The sequence below is a fragment of the Crotalus tigris genome, unplaced genomic scaffold (assembly GCF_016545835.1).
Source record: "Crotalus tigris isolate CLP2741 ecotype Arizona unplaced genomic scaffold, ASM1654583v1 scf7180000018030.5226217, whole genome shotgun sequence".
In the NCBI taxonomy this organism is placed as follows: Eukaryota; Metazoa; Chordata; class Lepidosauria; order Squamata; family Viperidae; genus Crotalus; species Crotalus tigris.
In genome coordinates, this window is record NW_024096786.1 from 1,343,103 (window position 1) to 1,369,572 (window position 26,470).

Below are 26,470 nucleotides of genomic sequence, written 5' to 3' on the forward strand. Positions count from 1 at the left end.
GCTCTTTGAGATCCAATAGCTTAACTAAGAAATTTTCCCTTTATGGAAACAAACAAAGCAATCAAGACAGAAGAACATATAGAGGGAAAAAAAGGAGGCTTTTCGTCAACTCATCCCTAAGCAAAAGAATTTATTTCTGCCAGAAAAAGTTGTGAACAATGCCTGCCTGAAAATAAAATAAGAATCCCTTTTTATCTTCTACCAAACCGTTTTTCTCCTAAAAGATCGCTTGATTTTATGTCCCCGCTTCTCTCTTTCTACCTCTCTTTACCTGCAAATGGAGGGTTCCCATTTCCAGAAAAGAACTCGAACGTTTATTACAAAACCACAGAAAGCACAACCTCTTTGTTCAATCAGCTCCCCATCCGCGCATCCAGATGCCTCTACTCGCGCCCTACTTCGCATGCGCGCTTAAAAGGAGTCGGTCGGAGCCCGTTTCTTCGGTTCTCGCCCCGGAAGCGGAAGTGCTTGAATAGTGGTCAATGGGAGAAGGAGTGGTAGTAGTGGCGGCAGTTTCCCTTCCTGAGTTGCCTTCCTTGAAGTGAATCTATAGTGCCATGGCTGCTGTGGGACTCCCACCGTTACCTCCACAATTCAAGCCCGTCCAACACTTCCTGAGAACTGCGCAGGAGCTGGACAAGCGTGAACCTGTGGTAGCTTATTATTGTAAGTTAGTGGAGAGGGGTTGACAGTCGGCGAAGCCCCCGCTGACGTTCTCTATGGGAGTCTTATGCCCCCCCCAACCGGGAACGATCCTTCACCTTGTCATTATTGCGCAGGCCTACTATCATCAGGGCGGGAGGGCGGGAAGGCGAGAAGAGAAGCCTTAGCTGGGGGGGGGGGGGAAGAGATCTTCGATTCAATAGGTGACGGGATCCCAGACCCCCCCTCAAGATGTTTGACTAAAATCTACTTTCGACCCTTGGTAACTTCTTTTAGTGACAGTGCAGGGCATGGTTCTCCATAGGCTTCTTCTGGAAAGTTGAGGCAATGGTCTTGGTGTTCCCTGGAGATTTTTGACCCCAAAACTAATTAGGTCTGAGTGATCCTTCTTTGGTGGCTGAATGCAGAGAAGGGCAGGCTTGACACTCAGGGAGGTCTGAACGAAGCACTTTGAACTCCCCACAGCATGGCATGAATTTAACAATGTTTCCCAGTAAAAGTTGGTGAACACAAAATAAATAATTTGGCAGGAAGTATAGTCAGATGCAAATGATGGGTAAAAAAAGAGTGTACATATATTAACCATGTTCCTCTTTGCTCAGCTGTCTGAATGCTGTTCTTTACCACTACTTTCCATTTTTCATGCTTGCACTCTGAAAATTCATGCTAAAAGTAGTCCATGTTATTGCAGATGTTGCACCATATTTTGAAGTATCACTATTGATTCCCTGGCTTAAATAAGCATTACCAAACACTTAAATGTTGCAGATGACTAAATATCTATAGTTACTTGGTCAAAGAGTATAGTATCAGCCTACCAAAAATAATTCTTGTTTATCTCTCATTCCCTTGTTTTTTTTATCATCAAAAAGATGAAATCTGAGAAGATAGCATGTAAAAGAGTATATAGTGAGCTTATTTGACTTCAATTGCCCTGTGTAGACTCCAATAAATTATATTTATAATAAAACAGGTACCCAGCATGTAGTCAATTATGACCAATTTTAAAAAATTAAGAGTCACTTTGAAACTACTACTGGGTTCAGTAGGTTCACCCTCACAAAAGTATACAGTAAATAGATGGTAGAATTCTAGACTTGAGAGTTAAGCAAAGTTATAACAGGATAATATTTGGGCAAAAGACCCTCCAGGAATACCAGGGCTATAGACTAGATTAAGAAATAAAAACAAATCTAAAGAAGGCAGTGACAAACACTTCCATATTTCCACCAAGAAAACAATATAGGCATGTCTGTGTAGCGATCAGAAGTCAAAATCAGCTCATGGGACACTTGACTTACAAGTACTTCCATATTGTATCTAGAACCAAAGGTTATTAGTTCTAAACATTTGTAAATAAAGTGTGTTCTACTTTGATGATGTGCACATGATGACCCAAAAAAATCATTGATTCGATCTGAAAAAAAAGTATTAGAACTGGATAGTCACCAGTTTGCAGCCTTTAACCATACTCTCCAAAATCTTTCCTGAGATTCCATTGTTGAATAAGATTGCCTGAAAGAGGAGCGAACAGGAAAAGTCAACCTATAGTAAAATCTATTTGACTATTCAAATTTATTGATACAATTTAGGCCTGGCTATGTTATGCATATTTAGATGGCTGAGCATATTCTTAGAAGCTTATTTATTGTTTTTGTTTGAGTAACATGTTTATGTAGCCAACAGAAGTTGAGCTCAGCTCACAAGGGACTTGACTTTTAAATAGAACCTTATTGCATCCAGAATCAAGGGTTATAGAATTCTAAACATTTGTCCTAAATAAATGTATTCTGGACTTTGGTGATATGTATGTGACGACAAGTTAATGATTCAATCTGAAAAATCAAATTAGTGTCTCTTTTTTATCTCTTTCCATGTGGTCTAGTTTAAAAACATTCTTTACTGTCATTTTTCCACTCCAGAAGATTGTTCCTTAAAGCCTTCTTGAATGTGCATGTTATATTGTTCTTGTCAGAAGAAAGTTTGTTTCCATTTGTTTTTACTAAAACAGTAAACATTTTTTTTTTTGCTAATAGTCAGATGTTTATATACTGTTTAAGCAATTATGGTGAATCTGTTACCTCAGGGAAATGCCTAAACAGAAATGCTATTGTGCTCACTGTGACTCATGCCTTGATCATCTTTCACTTGGACTATTGCAATGCATTCTACATGGGGCTGCCCTTCAAGAGTATCTAAAAGCATCTTCAATGGTTCAAAATACAGTGGCACAGGCAGTTGTGGGCACCTTTCATTCAGTGCATGTAGCACCTCTACTCCATAAGCTGTGTTAGTTGCCAGTACGCTTCCAGGTTCAATTCAAGGTGCTGTTAGTGCCCTATAAGCCTTCATAGAATGGGACTGGATTACTAGTGGGACCATCTCTCCCCAGCTGTGTCTACCTGTTCTGGGAGGTCCATCAGGAGAGCCATGTGCATGTGTCTACCTGTTCTGGTGAGTCCCTGGAGAAGACCCTTTTATGTACCAGCACTTGCCTTCTGGAATATTATGGTCCCAGAGATTATCCTTTTCCTAATTATATTGGTTTTCCATAAGGCTTTGAAAACCTGGGTTGATTTCTAAGCTTGGGAACTTGGTTGGGTGGTTGAGCCCATATCTTGGCTATATTGATGACATTGGTTGGCTTTATCTTTGGATCTTATATATGTTATTTGTTGTTTTTATTATTTTAATCTTTTATTTTCTATTAGCTGCCCAGATTCAATTTTTGAGATGGGGGAAGTTCATATAAGTTGAATAAATAAATAAAAACACTCAAGATGTTAGGCTTTCTGACTGAGCCTGTGTAATTTTTGGAATAACAGGTTTTTGGTTTTGTCTTGTATACTGTTTTACTGTGCATTCTCTGAACAAATCAAATAGAAAGGATAACACATAAAGGCAGAATGAAAACAATAACTCTTACACTGTTCTGGCCATTTTTCCTGTTGTACTTTAAACTTTCAAAATTTTGATTACATATATTTTGTGAAATATCTAACTCATAAAAAGCTCATTCATAAAGTAATCTTTTGCTTTTGCAGAAAAGCTTGTTTTTCTGTACTTTATTATTTCTAATATTTATTTTAGAGCTATACACTTCAACAATTATTTGGAAGATATACTTCAGATCTTGCATCAATGCAACACTTCTCTGATGTTCATTAACACTACATTATTATTATTACTACTACTACTATTATTACTATTACTATAGTTTTGCATTTGTGCAAGATATGAAATACAATTTCTGAATCGTTCTAAAAGCATACACATTCCTAGTGCATTTTTTTAAAACAATTTCAAATCATTTTTCCTTACCCTATCCTTCAATAATAAAAAAATTAATTGGGACTAGTTTAGAAACTTATACCTCTTACCATAAAATGTCGGTATATTATGATGGGTGGCCATATACATTTTCTCAATAAATAAATGGAGGGAATTCATTTATCGCTGAGAATCTTTGCAATTAACTGTCTATAGAGATTCTCAGTCATCCAGGTCATGGTTGTCTCAAAGGTGCTTTTTCAAGAGGCAACTGGATTTCCTTGTTTTTCTTTGAAGACATTTCGCTTCTCATCCAAGAAGCTTCTTCAGTTCTGACTGGATAATGAAGAATGGAAGGATTCTTTCCATTCCCCATTTTCCAAATCCTTCCATTCTCCACCATCCATTCAGAACTGAAGAAGCTTCTTCGATGAGAAGCAAAATGTCTTCAAAGAAAAACAAAGTCCAGTTGCCTCTTGAAAAAACATCTTTGAGACTTTGCAGTTAACGTCGAAACACAATTCAGTTTCTAAATTGTTACTTTAGTGTCTTCTGGTTTAGAAAACACTTGTTGAAGTAATGCATGTCTTCCAAAATGACTCTGAGGCACTTAAATGTTCTAACTCTGGAGAATTAAAACAGGTTGTTAGTACTTAATAGGAAATAAAGGAATGTAGGAGTGTGGGGAAATTTATTTTCTACTTTCTGGTTATAATCACACACACATTTCTTTTCATTTTATTGGCAAGTAAGAGACAGCTGGTGAAAGAATAAATAAAATAAGTGAAAATAAGTGGACACCCCTGTGTGAGCATCCAATAAAATATAATCAAAGATGAATAGCTTGCGGTTGTGTGCAGTTGCCAGCTCCTTGTTTATGTGTTCAGAACTCCTAAGATTTTTCAGTGAAATACTTATGCTGGTACAATTTAAAAATAAAATGGGCTCATTTCTTTATAAACTAAATAGGAAGACTTTGAAATTAGTATTTTGAATGTGGTTGAAAGTGAAATAGGAGCCATTATTCTCATTTATGTTTATAAAATAATATAAAATTCATAGATTTATGCTTTTTGATCCCAGTGCAAACACCTGTCTTCTCTTTCATTTCTCCTTCATTTCCCTCACATAAAACCCATCAGTTTCACAAATGAGTTGTCTCATTTTAAAGACAGTTAATTCTCGTGATACTGAACTTTTTTTAGAATTTAGCCTGAGGCCAATATGTATTAAAAATTTGCACAGTCAAATACAATTGAGCTGCACAGAACTATTTGGGAGAAAAAAAATACACTGGGCTGGTTTTAGATGAACTTGCAGTCCAACAGAAGCTAAAGAATCTAAATATTTCATACGATTTTTGTATATGTTTATAATTTTTATCTCTGTTATTTTTATGGATTGGTTTGTATCTGAGAATTGTATTCTTTTCCCCCTACAGAATAAAAATGGTTCAGTTAAAGTTTAATAGTAAAATAAATCTGCCAGCTTTTGCACACATAGTGGCAAATCTATAAATATTCCAAGAAAAACTGTAGATTGTATTCTGTTTTTTGGATTAAATCCAATTTAGACTTTCATTTACCAGTGTGATTCCAATAGATTTTCATTTTCAATTTACTCTCAAGAAAATTGAAATTTTTGAACTTCAGTCAATTTTTAAATAATTATTTAAATTACTGAAGATGTTCTAAGACAGCAATATTCACATAGCACTTAAGTGCTATCGATAGTTCATATTACTAAAAATTATGATTTGTTACATCCTTAAAAATACAATTATTTGTATAAAGCTCTAAAACAGGTTTAGGATTAATAGAAATTTAAGTCAGAAATAGATTATTTTAAATATATTAAGCTATTTGAGGGAAATAGAGAGGGAATACTTGATGTACTGATTGAATTATTTATATATGTTTTGTTTTTGGATTTTTGATTATCCTAGTCTCGAGCACTTTGTCTTAAGAATCAAAAAACCAATAAAATTTGTTTAAAAAATTACAATTATTACCTTAAACTTAGTTTGTATATCAGTGACAGCTTTTATACTACTCGTTTTGAGATATTCCTCAAATGAAGCTGTAGTGAAAGATGTAATGTATTCAAAAATTTAAAAACATGAGTTAGGGATAACACATGCTATGACAATGTTCGCCACTTCACAATTTCTTTTAAGACATCAGTGCTTAGGGGTTTAGTACTAATGCAGTTCAATTGTTTAATTTTGTTTAGTCAGATAAATAGCTGGTCTAGAAATTATATGGACTCATATAGGCATGGAAACCAGCTGAGGGACTTGAGGCCAGTCCCAGCCCAGCCCAGCCCACCTCACAGGATTGTTGTTGTGAGAAACAACAGGAGGCAGGATGTTAGGTCTGTTGTTGCCTTGAGTTATCTATGAAAAAGGCAGGATAAACATAAACATAATTCCTTTGGTGTTTAATTAATTAAAATACATATTGTTTGGATTTTGGCATGGTCATTTTATGGACATGGTGTCACAAACAAAACATAATTAAATTTATGTTAGTGTAACCTTTAATATAGCATGGTAACATAGCCAAGAAGACGGGTAAATGTAGGAAGAGTGCAGGTCTCTCTGCCATAAAAAACTTCCTATAACATGGAAAGTTTTTAAAATCTTGTCCTTCCAAAGCTGTTTGTAACACAGTACAGGAATCGGTTGTGGAAACAAATTATAATTCAAGAGTTAAAAATACTGCTTTCAAATTCTTCCATTATAGGCTTTATGTCAGATTTAAATGCAAACAAGGCTTTGGTATTAATAAATTCTGCACGTGTTACTGTTCATACATTGCTGAATTGTATCTAGCAGTGTTTTTCACCAGTTGTGATGAAATATTTAGCAAGCCCTGACAACATGGGGTAGATAATAAGGCTATTACAAAAGAGACACTTACAGTAATTCCACTTTGATTAGGCTGGGTCCAAGTTGACCTGGAGAATTATTATAGTAGTCTTTACAGGCTTTATGGCGTAACATAATAGCAACAAAGACTCTTCCAGAAATCCAAGTGGTTCATTCTTTCTATTTATCTATGTATCTATCTATCTATCTGTCTGTCTGTCTATCTATCTATCTATCTATCTATCTATCTATCTATCTATCTATCTATCTATCTATCTATCTTTCTATCTATCTATCTATCTATCTATCTATCTATCTATCTATCTATCTATCTATCTATCTATCTATCTATCTATCTATCTCACAGGGCTTGACTTCATTGCCAATAGTTTGGACAGTATGTAACCTAAGGGCAATAGGAAATTCCTCTGAAGTCTTTATTGACTCTTTTTACTTTTACAGGTCGTTTGTATGCTATGCAGACAGGTATGAAGATTGATAGTAAAAACCCAGAATGTCGTAAATTCTTATGCAAACTAATGGATCAGCTTGAAGCTGTAAGTTCCTTATTATGTTACTGGTAATAATAAAAACATGAATGAAGTTGCAATATGTTTATTCTTAATTAGGTAGTATTTATTTTGAAAAGAACCATTTCCATCTCTTGCTGCTTCATATGGATGAAAATGATATGAGTTTGTGATTTGCCAGTGAAAGCAATTTCCTACAGTATTTGGAAACTTCCTATTCCAGAAAAATATCCGTAAATTGGTCTAATGAATATTTATTCATTTTTGTTAGATTTATATATCTACCCATCTCACCGTGGTGATACTGGCTAAACATTTGAAATCATAACATACTTGTGTACATCACTAATTCCCATTGCATTGAAGGAATAGCTGAACGTATAACACATTATATCTGGAATTGAATCTAGCAATGTTTTTATGTGGAATTACTTTCAGAATTATGAAATCTGAGCTGTATTAATTATAAAAGGTTTTCATGATCAATTTTGGAAGTGTACATGTGTGAGTTTGGGCCAAATATACATTTTTTTACCAGTAGCAAGTTGTATGCAAAACATTACCAATCTTAATGAATTAACCAATTTTATGTTTAGAATTTCTTATGTATTCTGGATTTCATATTTATGGGATGAATAAGGAAACTGAAGGCCTACTCTCAGATGACAGGCAAAAAAGTAACATTTTTGGTTTTGGAATTTAACAAGGCATTGATAACATGGATTTCAACATCTTTTTGCAGACTTGAGTCTAGCAGTTACGTTTCTGTGCTTCCTGCAACATTCTGCCCTTCTGTGGATTTTGCTGCCTACACAATCCAGTGACATTATTTTTGTTTGAATTATAAAATTGAAGTACAGTGATAGAGTAGAGGGGTGTGTGTGTGTGTGTGTGTGTACATATAAAAAAGACATTCCTGATCTATTAAGTAGGAGCAGTAGAGTGTGATTTAAATTGAACTTTTATGTGCTACCAGCACCATCAGTGTTATACAGCTTTCTGAGTTCTACATTTTTAAAAGTTGAACTAAGTCGTCTCCCCTCTTTTTTTTTTCAATCTTTTTGGCATCATAACAAATGTAAAGGGAGTATAATGTTCATGGTGTTATTTTGTAAGGATAAACTATGGTTTTTCTAAATCCCAACAGTGCAACCTAGCATCCACCTGTTGTAACTGTATAGTATTATCTATTTTACTAATTTCATCAAGAAACCTGAAGCTCCTTGTATTCTGCAACATCTTTGAAAACAGTTCTTTCAATTGTATTAGACTGCTTGATTAGGCATTCCTATAATTATTCAGATCTTTGGCACAATTAAATTAGCTATCAACTCTCCATTTAATTAAACCTTTATTTATATTAAGTGTTTCATGCTGTTCTACAAGAGGTAACTATATAGTTCTATTGCATTCATTGGCATGAATTAGATTATGAATTAAATATTGTTAATCTTTATACATATCTTATTAGGGCAGAGTGGGAAGGTAAATTGTCATGCCATAGTGGCCCAGTGGTTAGAATGCAGTACTGCAAGCTAACTCACTGTTCACTCTGAATGGCTCAAGGTTGACTCATCCTTCCATCCTTCCAAGGTCGGTAAAATGAGGACCCAGATTGTTGGGGGCAATTTGCTAACATTGTAAAACTTGTAATCCACTTAGAGAGGATTGTAAAACACTATGAAGTGGCATATAAGTCTAAGAGCTATTGCTATTTAAGATTGAAAAGTGGACAGAGGAAGGAAATAACTTTATGTAAAAATGTACTTTTAAAAGTTATTTTCAACATGCCCATACAAGTTTGCTTGAGCTAGTTATTTCCCTTGCTCATCCTACATGCATATTATTCATCCGTGTCAGTGAGAAGACAAGAAGCCAGTTTGAGATCTTCAGTTTATTTTAATAACTATAGCAATGGTGGCGAACCTATGGCACGGGTGCCAGAGGCGGCACTTGGAGCCCTCTCTGTGGGCACACACGCTGTTGCCCCAGCCCCGCCTCCCCGCACAGCTCCCTCCTCACCAGCAGCCCCCCTGGAGGAGAGTTGCCCCCAGGCAACAGGGACAAGACTCCCCCTCGCACCCCGTAGCACACAGATGATGCTGCGGGGTATGGGTAGAGGGCATGGCTGCCATGGTGCTGTAGGGCTGCTTGGCAATCTGCTGTGGCAGGCCATGGAGGTGGTGCATTGCCCTGCAGGTGGGTGGGGCGGGCGGGGGCGGGGTGGTGGTTTTTGGGCACCCGATCTCTAAAAGGTTCACCATCACTGAACTATAGTATGAGGAATTTGGAAAACAAAAAACTTGGAATTTTATTATAATTACTATAATTTATAAACTCTATTTCTAAAGCATAGGAAGAAGTAAAATCTAACTTGTTGAGTTGCACTGACAAGAACAAAATGTATTCTCCCTGTTGACAAAAGTAAAGTTTACAACCCAACTTGAGAAGCAGAAATCCTGATTTGCTCCCGTAGTTACAATATGGGGCCTGATAAATAAACAGCCAAATTGTGTATTTTTTTTAGATGAAGAAAGAGTTTGGCGATAATGAAGCAATTACTCAGGAAGTAGTTGGCTGTGCCCATGTGGAGAATTATGCATTGAAAATGTTTCTTTATGCTGATAATGAAGATCGTGCTGGTCAGTTTCACAAGTAAGTAGCAAAGGAAAATACATATTACACATAATAATTGAGCTATTGAAGCAGTGCAGCCTAAATTTGATCTAAATAAAAAGCCAGCTTGACTAGTGGTTAAGGCACCAGACTAGAAAGTAGGAGGCTGTGAGTACAAATCTCACTTTAGCCAGGAAAGCCAACTGGGTGACTTTGAACCAGTCACTTTCTCTTAGCCCAACCCACCTCACAGAGTTATTGTGGGTTGGGGAAATATGAGAAGGAAGGTATATTGGATATGTTCACTATCTTGAGTAAGTTGTAAATATAATAAAGGTGAGATACAAATAAATATATAAAAATTTGCATGGTGAATAAAAATCTGGAAAACTACTAGAATGAATGCTTAAAAAATAATGTAACTTGGAAATGCTCTCAGTTCTGCCCTTTCATGTGAGTTTAACAGGTTTTTTTACTTGTCTAATTATTTCTCAAATGTTAATTTTTTAATTTTTATTCCCATTCTAAAAAAACTATTTTTTCTCAGAAATATGATTAAATCGTTTTATACTGCAAGTCTTCTAATAGATGTCCTTACAGTATTTGGAGAACTAACAGACGAGGTAAGTAAAAGTGTTTTATATCATAAAACATGGGCAAAGAAAACAATTTTTAACATTTTAATTTAATCATCTTAAATTTGTATTTAACTATCTTGTTACAAGTATTACATATTAATTATAAGAAAACTTTTCTTTGAGCTTTGGAGAAATCAGTTTCAGGAATCCTCTATGAAGAGGCATTGTCAATGAAATGCATTATCAAAACTATGAAATATTACAGTAGGACCAGTTTTTAAATGTCTAACCAGAATTAGTATACTCCAAAAAGGGGCAGTGGAAATCACAGAATAGAACAAAACATGACGGGAGATTTCCCTGCAACAAGAGAGTGACTCATCGACAATGTATGATCCTATTCCTGCTTCTAAATAAGAATATACTGACAAATAATTGTTACGGTATAATCAAAAAAGGAAAATCAGACAGTATAAATAGACATATCCTTTTTATTATGATTAGTACAGTTCATCTTCAATGTATAATCACAGCTAAAACCAGAATCTTGGTTGTTGAGCAAAGCAGTCATTTAAGAGCAACAAAGATGCTTAGGGGACTGGAGGCTAAAACATATAAAGAACAGTTGCTGGAATTGGGTATGTCTATTTAATGAAGAAAAGGACTAGGGGTGACATGATAGCAGTCTTCCAATATCTTGGGTTGCCACAAAGAAGAGGGAGTCAAGCTATTCTCCAAAATACCTGAAGGCAGGACAAGAAGCAATGGATGGAAATTAATCAAAGAAAGAAGCAACCTAGAACTAAGGAGAAATTTCCTGATCAGTGGAACAACCTGCCTCCAGAAGTTGTGAATGCTCCAACATTGGAGGTTTTTAAGAAGAGACTGGACAACCGTTTTGACTGAAATAGTATAGGTCAGTGGTGGCGAACCTATGGCACGGGTGCCAGAGGCGGCAGTCAGAGCCCTCTCTGTGGGCACGCACGCCGTCGCCCCAGTCCTAGGCCTTCAGCTGGGTTTTATAAAACCTTTTCGCTTTAGGCCTCCGCCGCCATGTGCAAAAAAAAAAAGGTTCAATCAACTTCAACTTCTCGCAGTGAAAAAAAGATCTTACAAAGTTGGAATTGATTGATTGAACTTTTTAGTCCCACCCAATCTGCTGTTACCACTGCAGCCACGCCCACCAAATTGGCCACACCCACCCAGCACTCGATGCATAAGTTGGTTTTGGGTTGCAGTTTGGGCACTCGGTCTCTAAAAGGTTCGCCATCACTGGTATAGGTTCTCCTGCTTGAGCAGGGGGCTGGACTAGAAGACCTCCAAGGTCCCTTCCAGCTCTATTCTATTCTAAATGAGACATCATGTGACTGCTCAATGAGTATAATCCCATCTATTTTCTTGGGAAATCAGCAGAGAAGATTGCAAATGGATTTCATGAGATCACAGGGCATTTGGCAACCAGTTGTAAGTGCAAATAAATTACCAAGCACCTAGATCTTGATTTTGTATCTGGGGGTTGGATGTGTGAGATGTTTTTCAATGACCACAAATGCTTTATATCCCTTAAAGCATTGTTCCATAGTCTTTGTAATTTCAGACTATCATTAAACAATCATAAGTTGAGGACAACCTAAAAATATATCGAGGCATATCCCATATGCCTTTTTAACTTGATTTTTTTTTAAATAAGTAGCCCTTTGGTTGGGAGATTCCATTGACTACAAAGAAATTATGCAATAGTCACCTATTAACCATCTCTCCTTTTAAATAAAAGAGATATAATTTATTATATTAAGAAATTATTTATACAGATATTAGGTTTTGGCTGCATTGGATTAGAATTAGATATGTCAGACAAAAGAAGAACGTAGAAACTATTGTAAAAAACTACTTCAAATTTTGCATGCCAGTTTGCCTGTCAATTTATTTTGCTTAAGTGTGCAGGAGGTTTGACTGGATATGCTGAAGTACAAATTTTAACAAGGAGTTCCATTCTTTTGCACTTAGAGGTTTGTGATTAAAATTGAAGGAACTGTATAAGATGAAAAGCCATCTCGGAAATTCATGAAGCTAATATAGGCAGATTTCAAAAATAATTATAAAATAAAAACATACTAAATGATAATTAAGTGTATATTAAACTCATCTCCCAGAAGCAAGACACATGAATTCTTGAAACTTACAATAAAGACACAGCTTGTAAGATTGGATAAGTACATTTTCAGTTCACATATCATGTACTTGACAAAAACCACAGAAATTGAATGGTTTGTTCAGGCTCATTATATTTCTCTGGTAGAGAAAGGAATGAGGATATATCTTAACTTTTTTTTGAAACTATACTGTATTCTTGGCATTTAAAAAAATTGTATAGACGTGCTAGATTTTTTATTGAATGCCACTCTTGAGGCAAGACAGATTATTCCTGTTGAGATTCAAAGTTATGACCTCGTCTCCTCAGCAATCACAAATGTTCCAAAGAATAAATAAACTAGCATCCGTAAGAACTGGGCTGCATTCCTGTTATTGTGACTGTTTCCTGTTGAAAATTTACTTAGGAAAGTACCACTTTTGAGTAGTAAAAAATTATAGAAAACTATAAAACAGTTGGGTTGTTACCTGGTTAAAAAAACCCTACACAAAAGTAAAATAATAGTTTCACAATAGTTTTATTGTTGAAGCCTGAAATGATCTGAAAGAAATTACGATTATTGAGCCAAAAGGAATTGCATATTGCTAAGGACTGACTAGAAAATTGCTTGCTTCAAGGCTTTTTCCTATAAAATTCACAATACTATCATTTATCTTTTTCCCAAATATTTAGTAAAGACAAAAATCCAGCCTGTAGCTAACTCTCGATACCATCCCATTTTTATTTAAGTAAAAATTGATTTAAAAAGCATTGCTGAGAGAAGTGCAAATAACCCTTAAGTATACTTTTTGTATTCCCTCTGCAAAAAGCATGTTTTGAGGGCTAAGAGTCTCTCTTAAAGGAATAAGTCAGAGTGTATAGATTTGAAGGGTTGTTCAAAGCAAATGTGAGGGAATACTTTCTATTTTATTATGCAAATTTTGAAATAGTTTTTAATAATTCCCATGTTGGAATTTTAGGGTTGTAGACTGAAACTGTAACCCTAGAAATTAATGATAGTTAATTAAAAATTACCTCACAAATACCTTCCCTAATGGGCTAGATGATACAGTGGATACTGAACTAAAAGGAAAGAAGCCCTACTCTCTTGTCATAATTTTTCTATGCAGGAAGAGATAGGAAGCAGTAGCTCCCCATGTATTTCTATCCCTATGCAGAATAGAGGCAAAAGTCATTATTCCCTTATTGTTGACAGAACAGCATTTCACTGTATGCCTTCTTGATTAGGATGGCTTCCAGGATGTGCTAGATGAAGCATCAGCTGTACTTTGCCCATATCCCCCATTCCCCACACGAAGAAGTTCCCTGAGCATTTTATCCATTTTACAGATATATAGTACAGATATATAGTACATGGATCATCAGGAAATAGATACAGTGGTAGACAAGAATTTCATCTAAGATGGCTGTATCTATCCATTGGGCTAGATTTCCCATTCACACTATAAACTTGTAAAAATGTGAATTAGAAGACCAATAAAAGTTCATATTGCAGTTATTATTTTCCAGGGAACAACATAGCAGAATTAAATAATAATATATGCAATTTAATTTTTTTAAAATATTTATTTAATTATTAAATTTGTTTAAAAGCTCTTCTATTTTGCTTTTCAATTTTGAACTTACCCAATCTAAGACATGAACAAATTTAAATTATAAATTCTCCATTAACTTTTTAGAATGTTCAGCACAGAAAATACGCCCGGTGGAAGGCAGCATATATTCATAACTGTCTAAAAAACGGAGAGACCCCACAGTCTGGACCTATTGGAATGGAAGAAGATGGTAACATTACAGTTAATGTTTTCATAAATATAAATAGCATACAAAATATATTTAATGTGATAGAAGTCTGTCTTTTATCATTTTTTCCTCATCCTCATTTCTCAATCTGTCGGACTCATTTTGTCAAGGTACTCCAAAAAGTTGAAATGGTAATTGTCCCTCACACAGTTATATTAGCATACATTAACCAACCAACTCAGCTTTCTTTTCCTACTTTTTGAAATTCAGAAAACACTACTCCTTGGGTGAATATATCTTTGCTCACAACATTGGGTTAGCATATGTAATTTGTCAGCTGGTTTTAAAATAAGTTCTTATTTATGAATGAGCACGAAAGCATGCTCATCCATAAACAAATATTTTATGTAACAGTTCAAATTTCCATATTTATTGTATATCTTAAGGAAATTACTTAAGAATTTATTTTTTTCTGAACACTTTTTAGATCTGTGGTTGAAACTTTATTGGTGAATGAAAAACACTTTCTGGGGGCAGAATGAAATATGGGTAAAAGTATACTTTTTACTCTCATGGAAGCTATGGGGGATTTATTTATTTACGTCTTAAGTGTCTGAAATTTAACCCCAGTGACATGGTCATTGCTTAACTTAACATTGGTTGTAACAATTTGTCGATTTAGGCTGTCAAAATCTGTTACAAATTCTTGCCATTGGGTATGTATGTCATATAAGATATATTCAGAATTCCTTCTAGGAACTTCCCTCAACTGTATTATCATTTGTTTTAAGTTCGCCTTACCTTTGAGCGGTTTCAAAATAAAATTGCAGCCATGTTCCAATTGTGGCTAATAAATATAAAGGCATGATATGACTAAAAGCAATTACAAGTAATTTTTACAACATTAGCATTGAGGAGGATAGCATTTTATGCATCCTTTATTTTTATGCTAATAATTTTTTTCCTCCAGTTAGCCCTAGCTATGTTTTGCTGGGTGACTGAGCTTGGGGGAGGGAGAGTTGTTTGTTTACTTGATTCGGCTTGAAATAAAATTTGACATTCAACACTTTAATAACAACAAAATATATTGTGCATCTGTTTATGTATTAAATGCATAGTAGTAATTTGAGAAATCACTAGATAAAGCAATATGCTTTATCATATATCATTGCTTAAAAACCAATATTTTAAAATATTTGCTTCATTTCATAATAAAAAATAAATAATATAATACATAATAAATTTATTGATTGGATAGGATGAATATCTAGCTCATGGTATATTTACTATACTAATTTTGTAGCTTAAAAATAAGTACATTGTTTTTAAATAATGTTCTTAAAGATCTACTTTATGTGATATGTGACCCACAAAGTTTAGGGTGTTACCGTGCCAAAGTTCATATGGAAATGTTTGTATTCCAGAATATCTGAAGAATTCATAGTTCTTGCTTTGTGCTTTTCAGAAAGAAAAGCAGTATTGTTTAAATGTACTGGAAGACTTCCCCCATTCCTTTCAGCTTGCTCAATTTCTTCCTTCTCTTGAAACTAAAAAGAAACTAGAATGAGCTAACTTTAAACATCACTGTGTTTTCTGAAAGTATTATTCTTGAAAATCAGTAAGTCTTACAATATTAGACCCACTGATATTCATGATTGGGTAACAAGGTCATGAGAATTCTAATGGAGAATAATAGGAGCAGCTGCTATGCAGAAAAGTAATTTCTGAAGCGAATACGCATAGGGGTAAAAGGAACAAGCAACTTTCTTGTGCTGAAATCAGAGCATGGACATTTTCTGTTCAAATCTTAGCATTATTGTGCCAACAGAGCATCTTAGTTTCTTGGACTATATTGTCAGTCAATATAATTGCATCCACATTTATTTATTTTTTCATTAAATTTATGTGCCATCCATTTCATCAGAGATAACTCTAAAAATGTTGATCTTCCATGGTCAATTTTAGATGTTGTCAGTACAGCTACTGAACATTGATCCTATATGTCTTAGTTTTAATTTATCCTTAACATTTACTACATTCTAATAGCATAATAACTAATATTCCAAGATGCTTTTAGTTACCGTCACAGTGCTTATCCAAAATAGGTGAAGCTGGAAGACACTAATCCACAGTAATTAATGCTATAAGTAGTCCTTGTTTAGCAACCACAGATCGGATCACTCATTAAGCAAAACAGTCTCTAAATGAAACCACAGCTGTTCTTACGATCTTATTTCAGTTTTCCCTTGCTTTACAAACCTGTAAAGGTAATAAATGAAAGAATTGGTCATAAAGTTACTTAATCATCACTATTGTAACTACAAATGTTCATTAAATAAAGCAGTTGCTAAACAAAGGTTATTTGTGCATTAAATTTTGATTTTTAAAAAATCAGCATGTCTCTGGTTTTTATTTGCAAGATGATGAAAATGAACAAACCAGTTCTCCAACACCATCCAGCCAAGAATCAGAACCATCATCTACCTTTCAATCAAGTAATATTCCCACTAGCAGTTACAGTGGCATACATATCCCACCAGGTGCTCATGCCCCTGCTAATACTCCTGCAGAGGTACCCCATAGCACAGGTGAGTAATCTGTATATATTTAGTAGTGCATGTTTGTCATTTCCTAGATTTGTTAACTATGTAATAAGACATTGAAAACTATTCCTTAGAATTTTTTCAGTGAAAGGAAGCTACCCGAAATAGTGCCACAATATTTATTATAAATTCATGCTGGTTTAAAAAGATAAGAGAAACTAAATTGCACTGTATAAACACAAAGAAAAAAACTATGCTCAATTATACCAAAAGGCCATAGAGGGATAATTGCTGTGTTCCCATACTGAATAACCAAAAGCAAACACAATAGTATGAAATCTATGGCAAGGTATGTAACCTACAGTACACCCATTTGTGCTCCTCAACAATTCATATTAAGAGACCTACTACTTCCATTACTGGTAGTCCTTGTTTAATGGTGCTTTTTGGGACTGGAAGCTGCATCATCAAGTGACATGTTCATAGGTTAAAAAAAGAAACCTATATGACTGCACCATGTAGTGATGGCAGTTCTATTAGTCCCATTTTCTGTTGTTGAATGAAGGCTATGCAGGTCGCTAAGCAAAGGCTTCATCTGATCACAATTTCTGATATCCTGCCAATTTCTCCATTGACCTTGTTTATGGGAAGCCAAAAGGGTAAGTTGCACATTGCTATCACATGACTAAAAGGATGATGCACCAGCAATAATTACAATTGTAACTTCCATCCATTCAGTGCTGTCATAGTGGCTAAACAACCACCTGTGTATAACTGTTACCAACAAAGTATAAATACTTTTAACTTAAAATACTATTCAGTTAAGTATATCTTTCTCTAAAATCATAAAATTTGCTCATTTGCCTATTAAACACTCTGCTTATTTTTCACTCATTTATTCATTGTAAAATTAGATTGTCCAAATAAGCAGTGAAAGACACTATATAAAAAAAGATAGTAATAGTAATAGTAATAGTAGTAAAGTTGGAAGGGACCTTGGAGGTCATCTAGTCCAACCCCCTGCTCGGGCAGGAAACCCTACACCATTTCGGACAAATGGCTGTCCAGTCTCTTCTTAAAAACTTCCAGTGTTGGAGCATTTAATGCTTCTGGAGGCAAGCTGTTCCACTGATTAATTGTTCTAACTGTCAGGAAGTTTCTCCTTAGTTCTAGGTTGCTTCTCTCCTTGATTAGTTTCCACCCGTTGCTTCTTGTCCTGCCTTCAGGTGCTTTGGAAAAATAGCTTAATTCCCTCTTCTTTATGGCAGCCCCTGAGATATTGGAATACTGCTATCATGTCCCCCCTTGTCCTTCTCTTCGTTAAACTAGACATACCCAATTCTAGCAACCGTTCCTTATATGTTTTAGCCTCCAGTCCCCTAATCATCTTTGTTGCTCTTCTCTGCACTCTTTCTAGAGTCTCAACATCTTTTTACATCGTGGTGACCAAAACTGGATGCAGTATTCCAAGTGTGGCCTTACCAAGGCATTGAAGAGTGGTATTAATACTTAACGTGATCTTGATTCTATCCCTCTGTTAATGCAGCCTAGCACTGTGTTGGCCTTTTTGGCAGCTGCAGCACACTGCTGGCTCATATTTAGGTGATTGTCTACTAGGACTCCGAGGTCCCTCTCACAGTTATTACTATTGAGCATGGTGCCACCTATGCTGTACTTGTGCATTTGATTTTTCTTGCCTAAATGTAGAACCTTGCTTTTTTCACCATTGAATTTCATTTTGTTAGTTAGTGCCCAGTGTTCAAGTCTGTCCAGATCCTTCTGTATCTGAAGCCTGTCTTACAAAGAAAAAAACCCCAAAATATATAGCTTAAAAAATCAACGTAAGCCATATCAAATAAAAATTCTGATTATTTCCTTCTTGTGTTTTTTCAACATAGTTAAGTAACAGAGAGAGGGATGCTACATTCTTGTGAGAATAAAAGTACCCTACTTACTAGATCATTTCTTCTCTCATTTTGTTCTTAATAGAATTGACATGCAGTTACCAGAAAATTCTGTTAAGCACCAAGTTAGGCATGTTTTTGTGCTACAGAAATTAAATTGCTGATGGATATGAAACATTAATACTATATAAGTATTACATTCTTCCCAATTTCTAATTACCGTTTAAAAGTTTTCAAAAATTATTCTGAAATCACAGATTCTATTTTATTTAAGATAAACATATGATGTTTTTAAATATGCACATTTCTTTTTCTCTTTTTATTATTTATAGGAGTAACAAGTAATACAATTCAACCCACACCTCAGAATGTTCCCCTGGTTGATCCTTCACTTTATAATATCCAACCTGCAGGTAAGCTTTGTTTTCCTGCTACAGTTTGCATCATTGAAAAGAATTGGCTACAGCACACAACCATAAATTTGTTTGAAATAATTTTTGCTGAATTCCATGGAGGTTCTCCAAGAAAAAGTTATCTATGCTTACAATCATAGATTCAAGAAACGTATTTCAAAATTCACAAGACATTTGGATTCAGAGCATTTCAAATGTGAAGTATATAAAGTTCAAAGCCATCATTTTGTATTTAAAATATTAGGTTAGATTTATTAAAAATGGACTGTTTCAATGATTCTATAAGTGTTTTGAGTTCAAAACAGCTTTTTTCCACAATTAAAGCAGAAAACATTTCGAAAATAGTTGAAATAACCCAGTCTGAACACAAATAATGTTTTTGGTAAAAATGGTTCCCTTTGAAAGTGTTCTACACACCTCTAATACTGACCACAAAGAAAAACCACACTTTTGGTACTATTTAAAACAATACTTAAAGTGTAGTCCTGTATTGGTGTATAAGGAATAACATTATATGAAACTCTGTGCAGAAGCAATAATTCCAAAGTAAAGAGGAAAATACAGAAATTGGCTATCTCTAACAGAGGATTTTAATTGATGATTGTTGGAAAAAGAGCTCCATTAGCATGTTGAAGCAACATATTGTCAGCCATCTTGAGTGCCAATTGGTATCAAAACATGTAGCAGATATAATGCAGACTGTACTGTGATCTCAACATTTCATATATTATTATAACCTATAAATCACCCTAGAAGTTTATCATCTAGGCCAAAGAATGATAATCTAGGATTCCAAGTGGGTGACTACCAATTTTTCATTACTACATACTGGCACTAGAGTTCAGAAAGACCTCACTGTAGTATATTTGAGTGGAGAAGGAGCAATAATTCCTAAGTGGTCTTCTCTATAAATTACAGTGAGGGGAAAATTATTTGGTCCCCTGCTGATTTTGTACATTTGTCCACTGACAAATGGTCAGTCTATAATTTTAATGGTATGTTTATTTTAACAGTGAGAGACAGAATAACACCAAAAAAATCCAGAAAAATGCATTTCAAAAAGTTCTAAATTGAATTGCATTTTAATGAGTGAAATAAGTATTTGATACCATATCAGTCAGCAAGATTTCAGCTCCCAGGTGACTTTTATACAGATAAGGAGCTGAGATTAGGAGCACTCTCTTAAAGGAAGTGATCCTAATCTCAGCTTCTTACCTGTATAAAAGACACCTGTCCACAGAAGCAGTCAAATCAGATCCCAAACATTCCAGCATGGCCAAGGCCAAAGAGCTGTCCAAGGATGTCAGGGACAAGATTGTAGACCTACACGAGGCTGGAATGGGCTACAAGACTATTGCCAAGCAGCTTGGTTATAAGATGACAACAGTTGGTACGATTATTCGCAGATGGAAGAAACACAAAATAACTGTTAATTTTTCTCGGTCTGGGACTCCATGCAAGATCTCACCTCATGGAGTTTCAGTGATCATGAGAATTGTGAATGCCAGAACTACATGGAAGGATCTTGTCAAGGATCTGAAGGCAACTGGGACCATAATCACCAAGAAAACAATTGGTAACACACTACGCCGGAAAGGACTGAAATCCTGCAGCGCTTGCAAAATCTCTCTGCTCAAGAAGGCACATGTACAGGCCCATCTGAAGTTTGCCAATGAACATCTGAATGATTCAAAGGTGAACTGGGTGAAAGTGTTGTGGTCAGATGAGACCAAAATCAAGCTCTTTGGCATCAACTCGACTCACTTTGTTTGGAGGAAGAGGAATGCTGCCTGTGACACCAAGAACACCATCCCCATCGTCAAACATGGAGGTGGAAACATTATGCTTTGGGGGTGTTTTTCTGCTAAGGGGACAGGACATCTTTACCGCATCAAAGAGACAATGGACGGAGCCATGTTCCATCAAATCTTGGGTGAGAACCTCCTTCCGTCAGCCAGGGCATTGAAAATGGGTTGTGGATGGGTATTCCAGCATGACAGTAACCCAAAACACATGGCCAAGGCAACAAAAGAGTGGCTCAAGAAGAAGTACATTAAGGTCCTGGAGTGGCTTAGCCAGTCTCCAGACCTTAATCCCATAGAAAATCTGTGAAGGGAGCTGAAGGTTCGAGCTTGCAAACATGAGTCTCGAAACTTTAATGACTTGGAGAGGATCTGCAAAGCGGAGTGGGACAAAATCCCTCCTGAGATGTGTGCAAATGTGGTGGCCAACTACCAGAAACGTCTGACCTCTATGATTGCCAACAAGGGTTTTGCCACCAAGTACGAAGTCATGTTTTGCGAAAGGGTCAAATACTTCTTTCACTCATTAAAATGCAAATCAATTTATAACTTTTTTTTGCTGTTATTCTGTCTCTCACTGTTAAAATATTAGTTATTGTTGTTGTTAGTTGCGAAGTTGTGTCCGACCCATCGCGACCCCATGGACAACGTTCCTCCAGGCCTTCCTGTGCTCTACCATCTTCTGGAGTCCATTTAAGCTCACGCCTACTGCTTCAGTGACTCCATCCAGTCACCTCATTCTCTGTCGTCCCATTCTTCTATTGCCCTCTAGACTGATCATTGGACATAGAATGTCAGTGGGTAAACGTACAAAATCAGCAAGGAATCAAATAATTTTTTTCCCTCACTGTATGTTAACTTTTTGTGTTTTGAGAAAGATTTTACATTTATTAATTTTGCATTTAGAAAAGATAGCGATTCTTTTTAAAACAAAAATCCATAAAGATTTAACAATCTCAGGCAACATATTGAAATTTAACTCATTATATTAAGCTGGAAATTGATACCAAAGCAGATGCTTTCCACACAGAATTTTACATAGAATTTCAAATAAATTTCACATAGAACTTCAAAGGTACTTCAGCTTTATGGCTCTGTAGACAAATTTATTTAAGTGACTTAACATTAATTATAAAGGTGTACTTGATAAAAGCTTGACTAAAATAATATAAATATTATATGAATATTATTTTTCTATTTGAAAAATGTCCGGCTTCTTGTAGGCAGCATAAGCCATGGCTGTGCGTCAATTCTTTTGGCATTTCAGAATTTTAGTTCTGTCCAATGATGTGATTAAAAATATTTATAATGTATACTACTAAAATTTTGCCTGATACACATTAATAATATGTGAAGTAGGCCTCAATAATAATAAATAAGGCTTTTTGCCAACAGCATGTAATAGAGTAAGATACTGTAAAAATAAGATTAGATTGGGTAATTTAGGCTTTGTTCCAGAAAATCAGTTGAATACTGGACTGATGCCTTGGCTGTTTTCTAAAAGAATGATTTTCAAGTTTCTTTTGGCATCATAATATGAGAAAACAAAATGTCCTTGAGACAGTCTTTGAGATAATGTGTTCACGCTGTGTTTTTCAAAGAGAGGGAGGTCACCATTTACCAAACCTTAAAAATTATTTGTGGATTTATACATTTATCAGGTCACGGAAGTTAGGTTACAGATTGAAAATTTAAGTGACTCTATATTGGAACTAGTTTTGTGACAGGGTGTGCTCTTTAAAGAAATTGCTGTTCTATGCAAATACACACTTGACTCCTGTTGAAATAAATGTATTTGAAGTGTGTGTTTTTTTATAGAACATGCAAAGTGAATTCATAAATAATAAGATGCTTGCTGCAAGAGTTTTTTTTTTAAAGAACTCTGGGTAGGGCTACACTGATTAAAATCAGATTTAGCCAATTGATTAACAATCAAACAAACCGCGGGCGCGGTTTTGGGGCACTCGGTCTCTAAAAGGTTCGCTATCACTGTACATCCTGGTTCAGAGCTGTTTGCAGTATCAGTCCATCAACAGAAGGTGGACTTTTTCTTGGAGAGTTACCAAAATTCAGATTTTAAAAAGGTAGAACTTCTGACATAGGGCACTAGATTTCTGTGTTTATAATGTATTTTAATATAACATGGGTCATTCCTTTAAATATAGCAAAACAAACAAAACTTTATTTTAAACAATGCATAAATAGAGTATGTCTCTCAGGCTTTGTTAGATACAGATTGATCAGCATGAATGGTAAGCATAATTCTGCCTATCCCCAGTGTTCAAAATAACAGATCATATAAAGAAGTCAATATTAGCTGTACAGTAGCCAGCATTTGTTTGCTTTTGTTGATAATAAGATTGTAACAGAAACTGCACCATTCATTAATATTATACAGACAGTACTTTCCATTGAATTGCCATGGAAAAAAGACTTAACGTGAACTTTTCTATTCTGTCATTTGTTTTAACTTCTATACAGTGGGGCAAAAAAGTATTTAGTCAGCCACCAATTGTGCAAGTTCTCCCATTTAAAAAGATGAGAGAGGCCTGTAATTGTCATCATAGGTAGACCTTAACTATGAGAGACAAAATGAGAAAACAAATCCAGACAATCACATTGTCTGATTTGGAAAGAATTTATTTGCAAATTATGGTGGAAAATAAGTATTTGGTCACCTACAAACAAGCAGTGCCAGACGTGTCCCCCTGCTTAAGCCAGTACATGTCCGGGCCCGCCTGAAGTTTGCTAGAGACCATTTGGATGATCCAGAAGAGGATTGGGAGAATGTCCTATGGTCAGATGAAAACAAAGTAGAACTGTTTGGTAGAAACACAACTCGTCGTGTTTGGAGGAGAGAGAATGCTGAGTTGTATCCAAAGAACACCATACCTACTGTGAAGCATGGGGGGTGGCAACATCATGCTTTGGGGCTGTTTTTCTGCAAAGAGACCAGGACGACTGATCCGTGTACAGGAAAGAATGAATGGGGCCATGTATCGTGAGATTTTGAGTGCAAACCTCCTTCCATCAGCAAGGGCATTGAAGATGAAACCTGGCTGGGTCTTTCAGCATGACAATGATCCCAAACACACTGCCCGGACAATGAAGGAGTGGCTTTGTAAGAAGCATTTCAAGGTCCTTTAGGTTTACTTAAGTTTAAATGCTTTGTATTTTTAGTTTTTTGTTAACCCTGTATTCAACTCTGGGAAGAGGGGGGGAGGGTTTTTGGGAGGGTTGGAAGGTAGTGGGAGAGGGATACCATTGTAAAATTGTAAAACTATATATATATATATATATATATATATATATATATATATCTATATATATATATATATATATATATATATATATATATATATATATATATATATATATATAAAAGAAGCATTTCAAGGTCCTGGAGTGGCCTAGCCAGTCTCCAGATCTCAACCCCATAGAAAACCTTTGGAGGGAGTTGAACGTCCGTGTTGCCCAGCGACAGCCCCAAAACATCACTGCTCTAGAGAAGATCTGCATGGAGGAATGGGCCAACATACCAGCAACAGTGTGCGCCAACCTTGTTGTTTGCTAGAGACAGAAGAAAACAGAAAACGTTTGACCTCTGTCATTGCCAACAAAGGATATATAACAAAGTATTGAGATGAATGTTTGATATTGACCAAATACTTATTTTCCACCATAATTTGCAAATAAATTCTTTCCAAATCAGACAATGTGATTGTTTTCTAATTTTGTCTCTCATAGTTGAGGTCTACCTATGATGACAATTACAGGCCTCTCTCATCTTTTTAAGTGGGAGAACTTGCATAATTGGTGACTGACTAAATACTTTTTTGCCCCACTGTAGTATGAGTGTATTAAATTTGAAATAAGGGTTAACAACTATACTGTTGTATAGTTTTATTACAAATGAGGACATTCTTCATTCTACTTTAGTCAAAATGTGGGTTTTAAAAAGTTCCTAGTGCATTGGTATCTTATGCATGTTTGGCCCTTTCTTTCACCTGACAGGAAAAATAAAATGTCACAGTGCTCGATTCTTCCACTAGGGAATGGGTATTAATTTGTAACAAGATGATCCCATATCTCAACAAATTATACAGAAGCAGAATCAATGAATGGCCTCAGTTGCGCTCCAGGCTTGAGGGGAAAAAGGGAGAATCTAAGGTTAACACACAGGATATTGTCCTTGTTTTTGTGCAGATTGTAATATGATTACTGAAGCTTCTAAAGACTTTAGATAAAGGGCAAATCTCTCTCAAAGTATTGGGTTACACTTTAAGCTTCAGACAGCTTTTCTGTTCACTGATCTTAGCAAACCATTTCAGGTGGTTAAATAAATATGTGTGTATAATATATGGAAGCTGAACCTTTGTCACCTGTCTCTGTTTTCATAGGGGAAATTCGTTTGACTCCCGAAGATTTTGCCAGGGCCCAGAAATACTGCAAATTTGCTGGCAGTGCTTTGCAGTATGAAGATGTGAGCACTGCTGTGCAGAATCTACAGAAAGCCCTCAAGTTACTGACGACAGGCAGAGAATGATGCCTTTGTCTGCTGGCTTCATCACTTGTACCTAAAAAAACTTAACAGGCGTTTACTCTTAACTCTTGTCAGGGAAATGCATTTGCACAAAAGCTTTTGATTTCTTTGATAAGAATACAGCCTCTATGTCTGTCTCGTTCTTTTTGACAGAGGAATAAGAACTATCTGGGGACAGAGGTTTGCATTCAGCACACCAATTCTGGCACTCCTTGCCCAGAACTATAGAATGCCCCCATGGCTGTGCTGTCCTTTTTACAAGATGGGGTAGGGAAAGGGGGAAAATGCTTTCTGATGGCGTATGTCTTTAGAATTTATTATAAGAGAAGATTGTTTGAAATGCAACATGCTTCTAATTGAAATGTCCAGACAATTTGGGGTGAGGGACACTATATAGGAAAACTAAGGCAGAAAGGATTTTCTTAGAAACTTTCAAATTAAGTTTGAAAGGTATAGTTAGCTTTAATGATATTGCTGGAGAGCCATGTAATGTTTCCTGGTTCCAGTACTAATTAAAGCAAGGTAATTTTGTGTGTGAATTTTTTTTTTCATTGGTTCATTTCAGTTTTGAGGATAAAGGAACTGTACATCTGAAATGTAAAGCCTAGCTCTAGATATCTTGAACTTTAAAAGCACCCATAATTCATTCTAACACTAATAAAATAACCAGAATTAGAAATATCTTGAATTAGATATTTATTGCCATCATTTAAAAAAATGAAAATGTTCAACTCCTGCTGTACTGTAGACTATTAAAATATTGTGGAATCTTTAGGTATGTGTTTGAATTATTAATGTTAAAATGCATAAATGTTTTAACAAATAAAAATATTTTAGTATTAAA

General features: G+C 35.5%; 1 protein-coding gene across 1 annotated transcript; it reads left to right on the forward strand.

The window, feature by feature from the left end:
- Positions 1–451: 451 nt before the first annotated feature.
- VTA1 (vesicle trafficking 1) lies at positions 452–26,470 on the forward strand. The gene is made up of 8 exons (XM_039346807.1): positions 452–666; positions 7,265–7,359; positions 9,860–9,987; positions 10,496–10,571; positions 14,358–14,463; positions 16,842–17,009; positions 19,201–19,281; positions 25,484–26,470. The coding sequence occupies exons 1-8, from the start codon at positions 558–560 to the stop codon at positions 25,627–25,629; spliced, it is 909 nt and encodes a 302-aa protein (XP_039202741.1). The 5' UTR covers positions 452–557; the 3' UTR covers positions 25,630–26,470.

What these genes read in the sequence shown, in the direction of transcription:
- VTA1 (XM_039346807.1), top strand. Translation starts at nt 558, where the DNA reads ATGGCTGCTGTGGGACTCCCACCGTTACCTCCACAATTCAAGCCCGTC. An exon ending in CGTGCTGGTCAGTTTCACAA is followed by an intron (nt 9,988 to 10,495) that starts GTAAGTAGCAAA and finishes ATTTTTTCTCAG; the next exon opens with AAATATGATTAAATCGTTTT. An exon ending in TTGGAGAACTAACAGACGAG is followed by an intron (nt 10,572 to 14,357) that starts GTAAGTAAAAGT and finishes TTAACTTTTTAG; the next exon opens with AATGTTCAGCACAGAAAATA.